The 17,414-nt window shown below is 44.1% G+C and overlaps 1 protein-coding gene across 1 annotated transcript in view; it reads right to left on the reverse strand.

Annotated features, from left to right (window-relative positions):
• The window catches only part of LOC306751000 (cadherin-12-like), a gene marked incomplete at its 3' end in the record, with an annotated part of 64,402 nt that overhangs the window by 13,437 nt on the left and 33,551 nt on the right, over positions 1 to 17,414 (reverse strand). The window contains exons 6-7 of the mRNA XM_079234497.1: positions 6,415 to 6,668; positions 2,128 to 2,264 (exon numbers count right to left, since the gene is read on the reverse strand). Of these exons, the coding sequence (XP_079090623.1) occupies positions 2,128 to 2,264; positions 6,415 to 6,668 (391 nt within the window). The remainder of the gene's footprint in view (positions 1 to 2,127; positions 2,265 to 6,414; positions 6,669 to 17,414) is intronic.

The following is a 17,414-nucleotide window of genomic DNA, read 5'->3' on the forward strand; positions in this document are numbered from 1 at the left end:
GCCTTTTATATTTGAGGCAAATGTCATCCAACAACTCCGTATTGTTAGGATTATTTCCCTCTGAGTCATTGTAATGGGCAATACAAGGTGTGGGTGGAGGAGTGTTGAAAAGCATTAGCAGCAAGGACACACAGCAGACGCAGGAACGGGTCAAATGTGGAGCTGTGCAGGAATTTACTATTTATTGAAAAGCGTTCTGCGGGGCCAAGTGAGGATGCTCCACGGTGGAGAAAATGTCAGAATGTTTTTTTTTTGCTTCTCCAGTGCGTGACCTCTCCTCGTACAATGCATTATTGCAGTCGGGGTTTCAAGGTGTCTCGCTTCCGAATTTATCGCTGTTCTTCATGGTTTTCGAATCTGAATAGCAGACAGACAACATCCCACAGATGATAATGGAATGCACCTCAGAGGAGCCGTAAAAAAATATATATCTTTTCCAATACTCGGAGCGCGGAGAACTCAAAGTTCTGCAAAATCTCGCTCAAGGTCAAAGACATATATGAAGTCAGGAGTTGGGATACAAACTGCAGGCTGCTGGTGTTTTTATCTCCATATCTGTTTCACCAGTTCAACCAGTATTTCCGTTAACACTGGCTTTGGACGTGAACTCTGTTCTTTTCTCTCACGGTGGAAACTAGTCTCTAAAGGGGAACCAGAGAGGCTAGAGGCCTGGATCAGAGGATGAGAGCGTGGGCGAGGCAAAGATGTGCAGGAATGCTGCCTAATTCCTGCATCGAGTACACGATAAACCAACTCACCCTGACCCAATGTCAACGAGTTGTACACAACCATTTGCAAGTCATTTAGGGCGCAATAAAGACGACTTTTGGGCTATTTCAAGCCCACCCATGATGTTTTTCCAAAATCAAGTTGTTTTTGTTGCCGCGACTTGAACCGCCGCTGATTCACCGCAACAACATGCCGTAAAAAATGGCCTTTTAGCGCTACCATGACGCGTGACATGTGTCATCAGCTGACGACGGACACGCCTCTGGGGGGCAAGAGGCTTTATTTATGTAGCCACCAGATATATACGGGCCATGGAGTTCTTTTCTCGTTGTTTACACCTCGGTTAGCAACTAGAGATGCGAGAAAATCTGGCCGGAGGGCAGCAGATAAATATTAGCTTCTCCGGCTAATTTTGGCTAATTGGTGTGTCCCTGCAAAATAAACAAAAAAAGAAAGAAAGACGGCTGGAGGTTGGAGTTGAGTAGCTAGTTTATGAGCACATTTTTAACGGATATAAAAGTTAATGATGGTATTTTTCTTGCATTTCCCTTGATTGGAATGTGTTACTCCAGAGAAAACCAGAACGCTTCCCATACAAAGGTTGTGTCCCGTCCCATAAAGGTTCCGAATATGAATGAAGAAATCTGTTTGTGTGGATTATTTACACGCCTGCCCATCAGTCTACCTCATCCTCCAGTTCCTTGACATTTATGCACAAAAGACACACACACACACACACTGGGAGCAGAATTAGCATGTCACTACCATGACCTTGAAGGGGAAGTGAGTAATATCAGTTTCCAAGGCGACAATGACTCAATTTTTAACAGCTCATATTTCACAGTCGGTCCTAATGAATATACAGCGTGTGTAATTCTGATTGAGCACCAGCCAGCGTCTGGGATAATGACTTTGACGGTTCTCAGCAGATTTGATGACTTGATGACGATGGATTTGCTTATTTATCCGGAAATTTGCTCCACTTCCTTCATAAAAACATAATTAGCTTGATGACACGTCTTCAAAAAAAAAAACCTGCAGCGCCGCGTCTGTTCCTGCTCTTCACGACATGCCGCATCTGCTCGGTGTGAAGCTCACTTTTTAAGTAAAAGTTGACTCTGGCAACACGATGCTCTCTTCCAATGTCGTCAAATGTGTTAAAAAAGAAAAGACGGTTAAAAAAAAAATGAGGAGGGTACACTGGAGGAGGCAATGTCCTGAAGATACATCCCTCCAGGAGAGCCATCATGCTTTATAGTTACCTATAAACCTTTCCAGCAAAATGGGATTGAGTATTGACTTGAGTAAAAGTGTGTTTAAATCCTTCACACAGATTATGGCGGGGGGAAGGACAACGACACCGGCATGAATCACCATCGATCTTGTTGTCATACTCACTAAGTTTGGTCGCCACGATGGAGATATTGTGCCGGGCGATGCTCTCCCTGTCCAGGAGTTCGTTGGTGGAAATCGTTCCCTCCACCGGATCGATGTCAAAGTAGCTGTCCATGTCACTCTTCCAGTCAATGGAATACCTAAAAAAAAAGGGAAATGTTTGTTTAATGGCGTCCATTTCCAACACAAACCAGCGAATTAAACCGCAGTGATTTCCCCCTCTGGTCTCATGTATATGAGTTAGGTGTAATGTGATGTCGGCGTCGCCTTCATTACTCATTCTGATTGGTCATTTCCAGAAAATGTGCTGAGGGCCGCGTATACGTTCCAATCTTGTAATGGGGGCGGCTGCACTTCGGCCATGCTGGGCACACGCATTCCTCGGGGGACGTAAATGACATTTTTCGGGCGTAAAAATCCTGGTTTCGGTTGTCTGAGAACAGAGGGGTGCGGTGGATACTTCTTTGGTCTCGGGCCGAGGTCGCTTCTGAATGCAAACGATGACACGCGAAAGATCTGAAAGCGAACGGCACGCCACCGACAGCGCCATTCATCCCGCCGTGCTATTTGATCTTAAAAGGCTATTTCTTTCATTAATAATTGTGTGACAGTCGGCGGAGTTCCCAGAGGAGAAAACATGTTGTTGCGCTTCACTCCTCTTCACAAAGGGGGTCAAAGGTCAGCGGGTGAGATGCTTTGCTCGGGGGAACTTCCACAGGTTAGAGGCCGAGTTACTCACATTAAGGAATCTCTGTGCCGCATTCTGCCTGATCTTTCTCGTGGCGAGCTCGTTCATCTTCAAAGGGTGTTTCCTATTAATATTCATCATGCTTGTTTTTTTATTTTACACCATTGAGACTCAAACTGGACATGAGTCATTAATAGAAAGAGGCCTAGAGTACATTCAAAACCCGCCACGTCATTAATAAAAATGATTTCATTTCAGGAGATTTATTTTTAACAAGCTTTGGTTCCTTCGCATTCTGATTCGTCCAAGTGCTCCCCTAAACTCTGTGTGGCGTGCACGGCCTTGAAGTGAACACGAACGTGCCCAAACTAGTTTAGTGTGAGTCTCTTTGATAAATATTACGGCCAAACTCCCATCAAGAGTTCAAAAGATCAATGGCTTACAATTTAGCCTCGGGGCACAAACGCTTTTTTTTGGTGGGGGGTTGTTGGTATTACTGGAGTCAAGCTGCTACCGAAGCGTACGTTACAGTGTGAGCGTCACCCAGCGATTAGACACAGCCGGAATACTACGGATTAGATCACAGCGTATGAATGTTTTTGAATTTTTCCTTGAGGAAGAGAACACACCCAAGCCACCGCGCCTGCAATTTGTAAAGTATAAATGTTCGAAATAAATAAATAAAAAAAGGTTTCAGAACCTACATTTTTCTTTTATATTCATGCGAGATTGAAAACATCAGAACGGTTTTACTTGTAATTGGTTCAATCGCTCCGTTATCTTCAAGGAGAATAGAGCTCATCAACAGTTGTGAGAAAGAAATCACGGATCTAAAGAGTCTACTTAAGCTGGAGTCAGTACTGAGAACTGCAGATAGGGAAATTAATTACGGCGTTATCACCTACTTTGAACTGCCGCAATGCTAATTTAGCCCAGAAGATTAGGCACGATACAAAAAAAGTGATTCAAGGAAAAAGTTAAGGCACAATTTGTGTTCATTTTCCACAGATATCCAGTTATTTTAGAGCTTCCAGTTTCGTCTCCGCTGGGATTTGCGATGCAACCCTTTGAGACCAAGAGGCCAAAAGTTCAGTCCGGAAAAACCCATTAAACTTTTGAGAAGCTCTCGAGAAGCGGCCAACAATGCAGAATTCATAAGGCCCCTTTGTTTCCCCCAGCTGGAGATAACTCAGCTCTATACCGCTAAATAGAAGAATCAGACTAAAAGACTTTTAAAAGCATGATTCCCTATGCATGATGGGTCATCGCGTCTATTCTTCTGAAGTGACGAATGCAAGGCTGCTCTCCGAATGCACACAAATGAACAATGTCAGATGTGCTTTTTTGATAAATATTTAAAGTGCCGGAGACAAATGCGCTTGTTGCTTCGTCCTGTATTCTTTTGTTTTCCCTGGAATAGAATATTCCTAATAAAAAAACAACGTATGTGCACGCAACAGGTATTTGCGATACATATTCCGAGAACCGTCACTGCGACGCGGCCGAGCGAAGAGCAGCGGCTGTGAGAGGAGGTCCCAAACAAAAAGGTTCTCATGCATATTTTAAGGAAAGCGCTTCTTTTTGTCTTTTGCCGGTCTATTGTTATCCGCCACTCAAGTTGCATGCTGGAACACAGGGTGGCGTGTGAGAACTCGTGTGGTTGCACGGAGACGGATCGGGGGTTCGTATAAAACAGAGTCCCACTGGATAATTATCCAGGAGAGACTAGCGCTACAGCACCGTAAGATGACTTAGGACCCTGGGGACATTTTATTAGGCTGTGAATTTCATTAGAAAAAGGAACACATGTTTGAGTTCTATGAAAAACAATCAAAACGTAAGAAATTAATTCAAGCGAATGAAATAAAACTACAGGAAAAAAGACTTTGCATTAATATTCCGTCCCTTTCGCTTTGCATACCAAACTACTGATGAGCTGACATGTTTAATTTAGACTGTGTGAATTGTTGCAGTGTCTTCAATGTGTTATGTGCATTAACTTGCTAATTCAGAATGTGGGTGAGAATAAAACTGCCGTGTGTGATACTCGGCCCATTTGAATAACCGCCACGAGTGTTGAACAAAAGAATTCTGACAAAAACATAATGCTGCCACTTCACTTTACAGCTACACAGACACTGTGCTCAGTGTTGGCTACACACACACACACACACACACACACACAGACACACACATACACCTGCACCAAGGCCTTCAGAGGAAAAAGACGTTACAGCAATACGAGTTACTGGTAATCATTTCTCATGTGTCAAACCTCGTAGATTGATCATTAAAATTAAATTTGTTAAAAATGTTTGGGCTTGAAAACAGGTTTTGATCTTTCGTTTCGCTTATTTTTTTAAATATGCGAAAGTTTGAACTTTGAGAGAAATGTGAGACCATGTTGATGCCTGTCTGAGAAAAGTGTGTGGTTAGGGGTTATGTATAATAATTGTACAAAATAAAGCTGATTACTTCACAGATTTCGTCTATTGCGGGTTAAATGCAAAGAATTTGATTTAAATCCCTCTTAAATATCCGTTTTCAGTTTTCCTGAGGAATACGTCACAGTACAGAAGACGCTTCTAAAGGAAAATTGTTCAAAGTTAAACGTTTTTTAACGCTTTAATCTCATTAAAACAAAGGCCCTGCATCAAAAGGTGAGAGGCAACAAAGCACCAACCTGCATGGCTGCTTGAGAGGAGGTTTTAAGGACGCTGTTGGCCAAAGCTGAAGCGAACGGGGCCACTAATACAGTTATAAAATCGCCTCTGCACCGGAACGTCGCCGACACGTCCGGAGCTGCCGGGAGATGATGCGAGCAGATTTTACATGACAGTGACAATGTCAAACGCTCTGCATAGATTGATTAGTCCTCTGATTGAGTAAAGCTGACAATACTCTCAAGATTAAAGCCGCGATGACATCGACGCATGGCGACTGGAGACATTGATGAATGGATTAGAGTTCTAAAACCTTCAATCACTGGCTGCAGTATCACAGTACTTCTCCCTTCAGCTCTCTTATCCTCGCGGGAGTAACCAGCGATATTTGGTTCAATAGTAAAGCCTCTCATGAAGAAGATGTGCAGTCAGATCCACTTCGTCCATAATCAGTATTTACCCCAGAGTAAGATCCAGTCATCCTGGATGATATAAAAAGACATATCGCTTATTTCTCTATTTCTATACAGCATTGTAAAAAGGTGTTTTTAAAAGAAACTTCTATAAGACATTTATATTACCCACCAATAAAAAAAACATGTTCACTGCTAAACATAATCTAAATAAGTCATGAGTAACCTAAAATAATCATGACCAAAGGTTGTAGCATTTTAGCCCTAGCGGCGCAATATTTTATGGAGTCCATAAAAAGAGCTATTCCCAGTGCCATAGCCGAAGAAATCGACTGTAAAATCAGACACAACAAATGTGTGTGTGTGTGTGTGTTTTAACTTATAACTAGCGCGCTCTGGGGCCCGTCTTCACTCCCCGCCGCCACTGTTTCCAGTATTTCATTTGATACTTTTCACGCGGAGTTCAACAGCGTTGCTACTCGGGTGTAAAGAGTATTCTGTGTCAGACTGAAGAGATTAACTCTACCTGACTGGACTGCTGCTGGCATCTAAATCCTGTGCCGTCACCGCTCCGATAATGGTGCCCGCGGGTGTGTCCTCGTACACATCCATCACATAGGAGGGCTTATTGAACACCGGGGGCTCATCCACATCCAAAACGTTAATCTTCACTGTTGCCGTGTCTTTGAAGGCCCCAAAGCTTTGGAATCGTGGATCCAGATGAGCGTTGGAGGCATCTACCTTGAAGGTGTACGCCTTCTTGCTTTCATAGTCCAGGGGCTTGAAAGAGAAAACAGAAAAGAGTCCAGTTAATATTGCTTTTGCGGCTCATTTCGATAACCCTTACTGTTGTGCTGGTGCAGCACGCGGTTGCACTTCTGCTCTAATTTACTTTCTCCGTGGCATTCATCCTGTAAGAGCACTTGAAGAAATGCAGTAAGTGAACAAGAGCATCCGCGTTGACAGCGAGATTGCCCTCGGCTTATTTTTTTTGTCAGCATTTTCAAGGATGAGCAACTGCAATCAATTGTAAACATCAGCCTCCTCATAGCCAATAAATGTCAGAGTATTTGGAAGATTTCCAATGTTTATGTTGTCACTCAAAATGCATTGAAATAGCAGTGCAGCCCGTAGAGCAGAACGTAAGTAGTAACAAACGCAGATATGATGTCACAGATGATGAGAACAATTTTGTTGCTTTAAATTGTTTATGTTGTCACTCAAAATACATAAGATGTGATGTGAATATAGCACTGCAGCCCGTAGAGAAGAACTTCAGTAGTAACACACGTCACAGATGACGATAACACGCTTTAACCCGAGAACACTAACGTTACATATAGGAACACCATCACTAACGTTGGGTGTATTTTACCCGATATAATATACCTGATAAAAAAGGCTTCTCCTCAAAATATATTAAAATACAACAATACGAGGCCAATTAAAGTACTCTTCTTTTATTTTACCCTGCAGAACTTCTCATAAAACGATAAACAGGTATCATGGGGGCACCCTAAAAAAAGGCTCAACATCCGGTGAAAAATTTGGGAATCGTCAATTAAACATGATTAAAAATATAAATAATGGAGCTATAAACTTCTTCTTTGGTCACATGAGCTTTGTCCTGTGGAGAAACTGTCTCCCTGCAATGGTAATATCCATCCAATTTTGTTCTAGGGGTAGCCCTTTAAGCCTTAACCCTAATAACCCCTAATCCTATTTATTGTTTGAGTTGTGTTTAAAGGTTGTACATCGGGATTATATATTATTGTAGCCCTGATTTTTATGTTTAATTTGATACCTAACATGTTTTTTTTTGGGGCGGGGAGGGATTTATACCATGATTTTTTCTTGATTTTCCTGATATAAAAGGGTCCCCCGATCTAGAGACGAGGTTGCACATTGCAACCAACGGAAAGATGGCCGACGCGAAAACGTGACTGGCCGTATCTAGAGCGTGTGTTCTGTTTGGAGGTTGCTCTGCATGAAGATACAGGTGCTCAAAAACATGCTTGATCATAACATATTCCATTACCGCCAACAGATCCCCCTAGATACCCTCAGTCAATAGCAGTGTGGTGCTTCCTGTACAGTATTTCATATGAGACACTCTCTCGTTCCTGGCCAGATCAATGCCCCCCTTCCCCGAAGTCAAGCTGCACTTTCTTGGTTCAGCAAAAGAGACGACGCCCCTTTACAAGAGTTCTCCCAACAAGAGCTTCGAGGGGGTTTCATATGTTCCACCTCCTCAAGCTCCTGACATATCAGCTCAGGGTCAATTAGCCAGAGGCGAGGGGTGGAATCTGAATCCTCGGCGTGTCAGAAGCGGAGGTGTAAACATCCGACGGCTGTGACACCCGTGTTTCGTGCCCCTGCCCGTCTCCTGGCCGCTCATGCGTGACCGACCGTACTTGGCGAGCTCCCAGTCGGTCACGCTCCGCTCGCCATGCAGTCACATGAGAGACATTCCTTTCGGTGTATTTCAAATTGACTAACGTGTAAATCACGGTGGCAGCAACGCTATCTTCCCGCCCCAGGACTTGGGGCTTGGGGGTTGCTCCAAAAGACGCCGACTGCAAAACAGCTGGTAATGACACCGCCGGAATGTCCGTAAGAGGATGGAAGAAGAAGAAGAAGAAGAAGAAGAAGAAGAAGAAGAAGAAGAAGAAAGCATTTTCTTTCGAGGCGAGATAAACATGACCAGTATCGGCTCGCCAAACGAAAGGCACCTGAATTAGCGATCTAATTAGAGTCCAACCACTAGAAATGATCAGAGGCTTTGCCGTCCTGATTTCTCGGCGGTAGCAGATGCTTCTCCAGCCCTCTGTCTCCCCCTCCATCTCTATGGTTTCACAGTATTGCCGCTACAGCAGGTGTCCGTAAAAAAAAAAAAAAGGAGTGAGAGCAATGTGAAGGCAAGCCAATCTGAAAGCAATCATTGACCATCAACCGCCATGATTGGTTTGATTACAGTGCGCCAGATGCAACTGGCTCGGCACAGCTATAAGATCCTTCAACAGGAAATACACTCTGTCCCTTTCAATCTCTCTCAAGAAGTGACAACACCTTGCGGAGACCGAGCTCCCCGAAAGCAACAGTCACCTATCAAAATGGGATTCATCGCGGGTGTCATTCAAATTCTGATCGCCACAATCAAACTGAAAGACTTCCCGTCAGTTTACACCTCCAAAGTAGCCTAAAAACTTCCCTGCTGGTTGCTGGGAGTTGGCGGAAAATCTGCATGAAAAAGGACTCACTGTACTTTGCTTTGAGTATTTGACACAGGAAGAAAAGCGATAATCATGTGGCGATAATTAAAATATGACATTTTTACTATTTGAGATGTATATGGTGTATTTGAAAAAAAGCCAATTAAATATGATATATATGAATCATCACCTAATAAGAGGCTGTCTTCCACAGTACATCATAAATGTGCCTGAACCACCACAGAGACAGCGTTGCATTGCTCAGCAGAAATCCACACACAGGTGGAGGAGGAGGGAGGCCGACGCCGGCGAGATGGACAGCGGGTGGTGTGCATGACGCAGGCCTCATTAGCCATCGTCTCACGGGGACCGGGAGCCGCATTGCTTTCCATCTCAACATGCTGCATCATTCACCGCAGTTAGGATACAGGCCCGAACGCTCCACCTTTATGACCGGCTGGTTTGTATGTAATCGCCTGCTACCGGAGGACACTGTGTTGTGCAGTGTGATGAGGAAATGCTCTTTGCACACACACTTGCATCCAAGTGTTACATTTGACAAATTACTGCAAATACCGTACATAATATTCTACATTTGATTATTTTGGTGCCGGTGGGGTCAGTCGTGTTCAGCCCCGTCACACCACCTCAGACTCCTGCGGTTACAGGGCTCTCAAGTTTTTAAGACGGGTAAGAGTGACATATCCTCCTCCTCCTCCTCCTCCTCCTCCGCCCCTGCCGTATGCCCACAGACCAGCCCCCCTCCCACCCATATTATTATTAGCTTTTTTTTCATTGGTTGCTGGATTACATTTCACCCAGATACAACAGATACGTTTTTCTGATTGGCTAGTCGTGTAGCCCATTTCTTTTTTTTGATTGGCAGGGGATTCGGGGGAGACGTGCTTGATTCCTCCACGGTGAGGGCAGCGCGACCAGGTCATGTTTACACGCTGCGGCACATTAAATAGCCTAGAGTTTTTTTTCAGCGTGAGAAATACGATCTGTGGCGGGAGGGCGTGACTTAAGACCGAAATGCGTGACAGTCACGCTCAATGCGTGACACTTGGGAGCCCTGCGGTTATCTTGCGAGAACTACAATTGCTAGCAGGCTAATCCAGCATAACAAAGCCAATACACAAATACACATTTGTTCGAGCGGTTTGGTGTCAGCTAAACGGTCTGACCGGTGGACGGTCAGCTAAAGGCTAAAACTAGAGAGCTAGCAACTAAAAGCTAGCTAGCCGCTGCTCACTGAATCTAAATGAATTCACTGCTCCATCGTTGACTCCTGCTAATGGTAGCTAGCTTAAAGAGCTAGTAAAAGAGCTAGCTAGCCCAACATAGTTACACTAGATACCCAATAAGGGTTTATTTGAATTAAAATACAAGTTAAAATGGACAAGAAACCTACAATACATACATTGGAGGCCTTACACAGTTTGCCGGCCAGCCTTTCATTCATAATTTGTTTGGTTTGGTAATTAAAACATAGTCAGGTCTGTTTTCCCAGTACAGTTATTTAGGGTAAATGCTGTCAATCAAGTCCTGAAGTATACTAAGACTGCCTAAAAAAAAAATCCCCGGACCAAAGGAACCCATCTACAGATGTGAAAGCGCCCCTAACTGCACTGTTTATGTAGCCACTGCTATCTTTACACAGACATTAGCAATGTCTTTTATAAGATGCAGATACTTTGACTACAGTTTGACTTGGCCGTCATTCTGAGTTGAGCAAACACCTTAATTATCTGGAGCTAATAAGCGAACAGCGTCAACAAACTCAAACTGACTACTTCCTCTACAAAGAGTTGAGTGAGCACATTCCTGCCACCAGAGGGCGGGTTACGTGACCTCGAAAGCCTCTGTGCTCAATGACAACACACATCTAAACTATGTCAGATGATGTTTTTTTTTAGACTCATTTGACGCATCACTGAACACAAAGTAGTTAATTTGACATATTCATCCATTCTGTTTCGCACTGTAGTCGGGACGGAGAGGGCTTTGCTCTTAAAGATGCTTATTAAGTAGCAGCAAAGAAAAGAGATGACGACGGAGGAACAAATTGCAGCTCAATTCCTCAGAAGACGGAGGAGAGAGCAGCCCATGGAACAATTCATGGACAGCCATATGATTAACTGTCATGCACGTCTCTCAGTTTAATTTGCACTCCCTGGTTTGGGTGTGAACAGCAATGTTGAGAGCTCCCCTGCCTTTTTTTTATGTGTCTGAGATCCGCCAATGTCCAAGTATGTCTGAGGATATCTGTTGTTAACTCGGCATAAAACGAGGCCAGGAAAGGGGTAATGAGAAACTCAGAGTTAATGAGAAGACGTGCTAATGTGTCAACGCTTGACTTGGGGAGAATCAAATCAGATCGGGAGGCCATAAGGGAAATTTCTCAGAAAGGGAAAAAAGAAAACGACCGATAATTCTGACTATCATTTCGTATTCCCCCCCCCGCCCCTCCTCCTTCCTGGAAGATGACCTACTTATGCGCTCAGAACCGGTGCTGTACGAGTAAGTATCACCCATACCCACACATATATCATCCTTAAGCAAGTTGCACACACCTATGCATGTTCAATTACGCGTTTGAAGTGTCTCATTACGGCTCCGGTGGTGTATGCACCTCTTACGGGTTACCGCGGACACAACAAGGAAGTGTATCAACGGTGGAATTTGTAAGGAGGACAGCCTGAGTTCCTCTCGTGTCAGTGCTGCTGCTCTTCAACATCACAACAGAACACACTTGAAATTCCAGACATGGTGCAGCGCCCTTTGATATGTAAATGTGCACCTTCATTGCACTGGCAGTGATACTGAATGAAGGAACTTTTTTTTTTTTGCTTCTGCCAGTTGAACCTGTTATGTTCCAAGGGAATTTGTTAATTTATAACAGAGGGGTGGTTGGGGAGGGGGGGACAGGGACTAATCAGGGCATCACAGTCTCGCAGGTACAGTATTACGCTTCAAACACAATACAAAAAAAAAGTCCTTATATTGTCAGATGCACACGTGTGAATACTGAACAATGGATGTGCCGGTTGATGATGATATGCTAAGAGGAAATCCATGAAGAGAATCTGTTCCTGGTCCCTCCCCCCCCACGGCGAGCTCCCTGCGCACTGCAAAGTGTGAGTTGCAGCTGTTTTTTTTTCTCCAGCCTTCTGGGTATTTTGGGGGGAGAAGCAGGGCGACGTGTTCGTATCGAATAGCTTCTCCGTTTCGTTGCGTGTTCGGTTCAGTATCAGGATCAGAGTTCAATACTTTCCTCAAATCTCAAGGCAATGCAGCAGGGGATCGTCTTCTGCCAACAACAATGGCTGAAGCGAACCTTTCCCCCCTTTAAAGAATCATTATCACACCCCGGTGAGTCATTAGCGGGCTGATTTCATTTGTTTGTGCTGAACACAGGTATTACCTGAAGAGGGTGGAAAAAATAAATAATGCAAGTGTTTAATCTGTGATGTGCAGAGTCGTCTTAAATCCATTTACCACGGCATTATATATTTACAATACCTCGTGTGAATCATTAACACCCACTCGCGCGATTTATCCTGCGAGAGCAAAAAAACGAAGCTCAGCCAGACACGCCCAGAATATCACACGTTTCTAAATGCGGCCGTGTGAGACGGCGCATTCCTCCACGCGACCATTAAGGCCGCGTCCGGATGCTTAATTCCAGCGAGGGCGAAGATCCTCCTGATCCCTGGCGACAGCACCCATCCACTGGGAGCTAATGAGCTGCCCGTTTGGCTCGCAGCGAGCGCTAACAGACCCAACAAGCGGCCGACGAGCCGAACGACTCATTTCCTGGGACCGCTCCAAGGTGAAAAAAGGACTGCGCGGAGATTTTTGAGACGAGACAATCATGACTCGTGATGACGGTTTGAGTGTGGCCCCGGCATCCTCCGTTGCGTACGAGCGCCTCCTTCAAGAGGTCACCGCGGTCGTTGACTGACAGTTCAGCAAGACGCCGCCGTGCAGAAGGATGCTAAGGACCTCTGGCCATCATCGCGCCGTGAGCAGGTCGACTGACCACGGAGCACAATGAGCTTATCGGCAGCTGAGAAAAAAAGCTCACACGCCCCAGAGAGCGATTTGTTGTCCCTCTGAATACTACAGCGAAGGGGGGCTCTAGCACTGTGGAGAAGAGATGCTCACTTTATTGTGCTGCCATCAGTCACATGGGTGTGTGTCCTTGGCTGCCTCGAAGCATCTCCACCCCCCCCTCCTCCGAGTACTCACAACAGTGGAGTGTCATCTGAGAGCCTTGCCAGCAGCCCTGTCCACACTGCAGTGGAGTGGAGTGACTGTGAAAGACTTGCGCTGCCACTCTTAATAGGGCAGGGTTAGCCATGGGATGAGCCCCGAGACACTGGTTTAATCTATTACTCCCACGCCTCCCCAGGCCGCCAGAGAGAAAACACTTCGTCGACTCCGAGCAGCGCCTCAGCCGCCTCTTTTCCCCTCTTTGTACTAATTCACTCACACACACACACATAACCAGAGACACACACGTAAAGACATGCACACACACACACACATTGCTCCCTGCTTGCTTGCTCGGTGAGGTGTTATTCATTCGTGTTTGGCACCTGGATGTCCTGTTGTTCTCAGGTATTGTTCCCTTTCTCGTCTCCTTCTTTTCGACTCCCTTTCACGCCAGGGCCTGAAATAACTCATTCCGCCTCCCACTGGAACATTCAGCGCTATAATCAATAGATTAGATTCAACCCCTGTCTGTGAGCAAGGCTCACTTGGTATCGTGCCGGCGCTGAGCTCTTAATGCTATCAGTTTTAAGCTATTATATATTGCTTTCGCCCTGTGGCAATTTAGAGATTATACAACAGACACTTTCACAAGGTAAAGGACGTTCTGTCATTATTTATTTTTTTACAATGCACGGATGTGTCCTTGCGTGAGCCGGATCACACCACAGCCCACTTGTGTTTTCTTTTTTTTGTCGCATCAAACCAGCGTTCCTCGCTGTTTTCTGGCCCTCTGTCAAGTTCGCAGTTTGTTCATTACTTTTGTCATTTTGAACATTACTGCTAGTGTCTCATCAAGACGGAAAGGCGGTTCCATTCTCTGAAATGATTTAATGTTCAAACAGCCCAGTAATGGCATTTCTGATGGAGAGAAATTAGACTGCAGTCACTGTCTGACTTTAGAGAAATTAAGTCCTTAATTGATGGCAGGAAGGATGAAAAGGGCGTCTTGCCTCGATACTGCCAATGGCTACGACTTCAGGGGAAGTCTAAGTGGTCGCCCCGGCAATCGAGGCAATTAGTGGCATTTTGTTTTGGATGCAAATGTTTATTAGTGTCGCTCGCTGTCGGTGACAAGCTCTTTTTCTTAAATGCCATGCGACGCTACTACATTAATCACCGGGATGTGCTGCAACTTTGGAAGTGGGGAAAAAGACAAAGTCTACTCATGCAAGCTGGAGGAATCATTGGCCACTGCATATTTTACTGTTAACAAACAATGAAGTGATAACTAATAGTGTGTAATAATTATTAGTAATGCTATACTTTATATTATATATTCCTTTTACCTGTTGTGCTATTTATCAGTTGCAGTTGTTGTTGTATAGATATTTGTAACACTCGGTTAATAATTGGTCATAAACATTATCTGGGTATCTCTTAGCTACAATTGCATTAACTATCAGTTTTCCATTTAACAATGGTGGTTATTATACCATGTTTGTATTGTTTTTTGGCTCTAACCTGTCTGTTACTGTCTCTGTCCATGGTGCTGAAACGTTTTAATGTAGTTTGTGGTTGAGTCAGACATCTCTCCCTTGTCTTACACACACACACATACATATATATATATATATATATATATATATATATATATATATATATATATACATATATTCTATTAGATATTTCACCCGTATATGCTAGATTAAAGCCGTGTTCGGGTTGTTTGTGCAGCCCTTTGCACTACACAAGTCACCTGCACTTCTCCACAATGTTTTTTCCTGAACCCCTCTGGCGCTCTGGGGCAGTGGATTTGGAGGCAGTGCCAGAGGTCTGCAGCAGATGCTCTTCGTTCAATGCACTGTGGTCGCTGGGGGCTTTCAGTGTGTACAGTGAGAAGATAGTCCCCCGTTTTAAAATGGATTCCCCTGAACGTGAGCCAGCAAATATTGTGCCACACATGCTGCCATTAAACAAAGCCGCTCCTCCAGGCCGAGAACGGCACATTTCAATTACATGTATCTGCCATCTCTTCTCCTCCCAGGAGGAGGTGAATAAACATGCACATGGACAAATGACATTCAATCTTACTTAAAAATTCTTTCACCAACACAACCCAAGGTTATCATTCCCACGCTGCCGACACGTGGGAGTGCTATTGCCGCCCGTGAACCGTATTGCAGTGGTCCACGTGTAGCGTGGCGCTCTGCGTGCACACATTTGTCTGCACGTTTTTCCTGGGAATTCACTGGTGGATTTACCTATTGTCTCCCATAATCCTATGTTTTGCAGATGGGATGTGCAAACCCCCTCTCCATGCCTGGGTGACTCCTTTTTTTCCTCTCCCCCTGTATCGTCAGACTGGGAAACAGATGATCATCCTTTGAACCCATTACTCAGCCTGATCCTCTTATCATAACCAACATTCCGGAGTCTCTAATTTGGGGTCTGGCAAACTGTGCTCCAGTGCACAATGTGGCTTTTCGTCTCCGTCCCGCTGTGGGTTTTATTTGATTTTTTTTTCCGACGTCAGTGCAAGAGATGGAAAGTCAAAAGAGAGACACAGAGAGAGAGAGAGAGAGAGAGAGAGAGGCAGTGAGATGGATTGTCTGCACACATTTGCACACCTGTCTCTGGGGATATTCCACCAATCTGAAATGAGACAAGTCTGTGGGTGGGTCAGTATTCTTGGAACACGGCGAACAACTCATAAAGGCTTCATCTCCGGCTCCCCACACCTTTCCACAGGCGCAGCTCATCCTTTCTCCTCTCGCTATCTCACGCCGTCCATGTCCTGTTAATATCACAATCCCACGCGCATAGAGGCACATGTTGTTTAGTAAATTACACGGCTTGGTCAGTTAAGGGGGCTCAGAGTATCCCCAATAGAAAATGCCTTTGTGCAGCAGCTTACCACTGCAGGGAATACATCATACTGCCTGCTTGCTATATGGCAGTATATCAAAGAGTGCGAGGAAAACAATGGGGGGAAAGATGCATCCTCGCCATCCATTGAGGGTATACACGATGTAAACAAATAACTGTCCTCATTAACATCATAATTGCTTCTTGTCTCATTCTGTTATGCCATTACCGTCAATGAGAAGGTCACGATACGATGATCTATAGCCGTGCTTATGAGCACATTAAGCACATACAATATATGTACGCATGCATACGTTATTTACACATGTGTTTGTACAGGAGCATCCCGAGGTGAAACACTGCTAGGGAATCAGTTGCTCACTCAGCTGCATATTTTTGGGGGATCAAAGGATCACACACCTTTGTGCGTTGGGGCATGTACTAAAAATGTACCAGTTAACAAATAGTCTGTTACATCTGACAAAACAAACAAATTCAGATTTGCACTCTCCCAAAAAGAATATTTTCAACACTTTCATCAGAAACACCCTGAAATTCACGAGAACAGATGCAATCTGCTACTTTATGACACCAAAAAAAGATGCATTACCACTCCTTAAAAGTATTTTATAGAGGTGAATGTGCATGAAAGAGAGGTACTTATGAGACTAATGAAAAACCCACTGTTTAATCTTTAAGAAGTGAATTTGAAGTTTACAAGCTACAACGTTTTGGTCAAAGTTTGAAGGACTCGATTTCTAAACAAACTCATTGTGACTTAAACTTAACCTTTTAAAATGAGCGATTGTTTTATAAAACTATAAATTGTAGCTTTTTTTATGAAAAAAAAGCCCCAAACTGCTGTATTTGGATGTATTGAACACCATAAGTAATATACAAGTGAAATATATGGTTTGGTACATGAGAAAATTAAAATGTCACAGATATGCGCAAATGCAAATTTTGGAGACCTCGCCTGAATGTTCTCTGTACTTTAAACCCTCTCTAACTTTGTTCTGCTTCACTTTATCAAAGTCAACCTTTGCAGAGAGAATGTTCACATATTGTGTTATGATTTGGGTTAGAGAATGTTCACATATTGAGCTATGATTTGGGTTAGAGAATGTTCACATATTGAGCTATGATTTGGGTTAGAGAATGTTCACATATTGAGCTATGATTTGGGTTAGAGTGCAACCTTACAGCTGCATCATTTCAAAGAAATAAT

This window comes from Taurulus bubalis (assembly GCF_910589615.1).
Source record: "Taurulus bubalis genome assembly, chromosome: 18".
In the NCBI taxonomy this organism is placed as follows: domain Eukaryota; kingdom Metazoa; phylum Chordata; class Actinopteri; order Perciformes; family Cottidae; genus Taurulus; species Taurulus bubalis.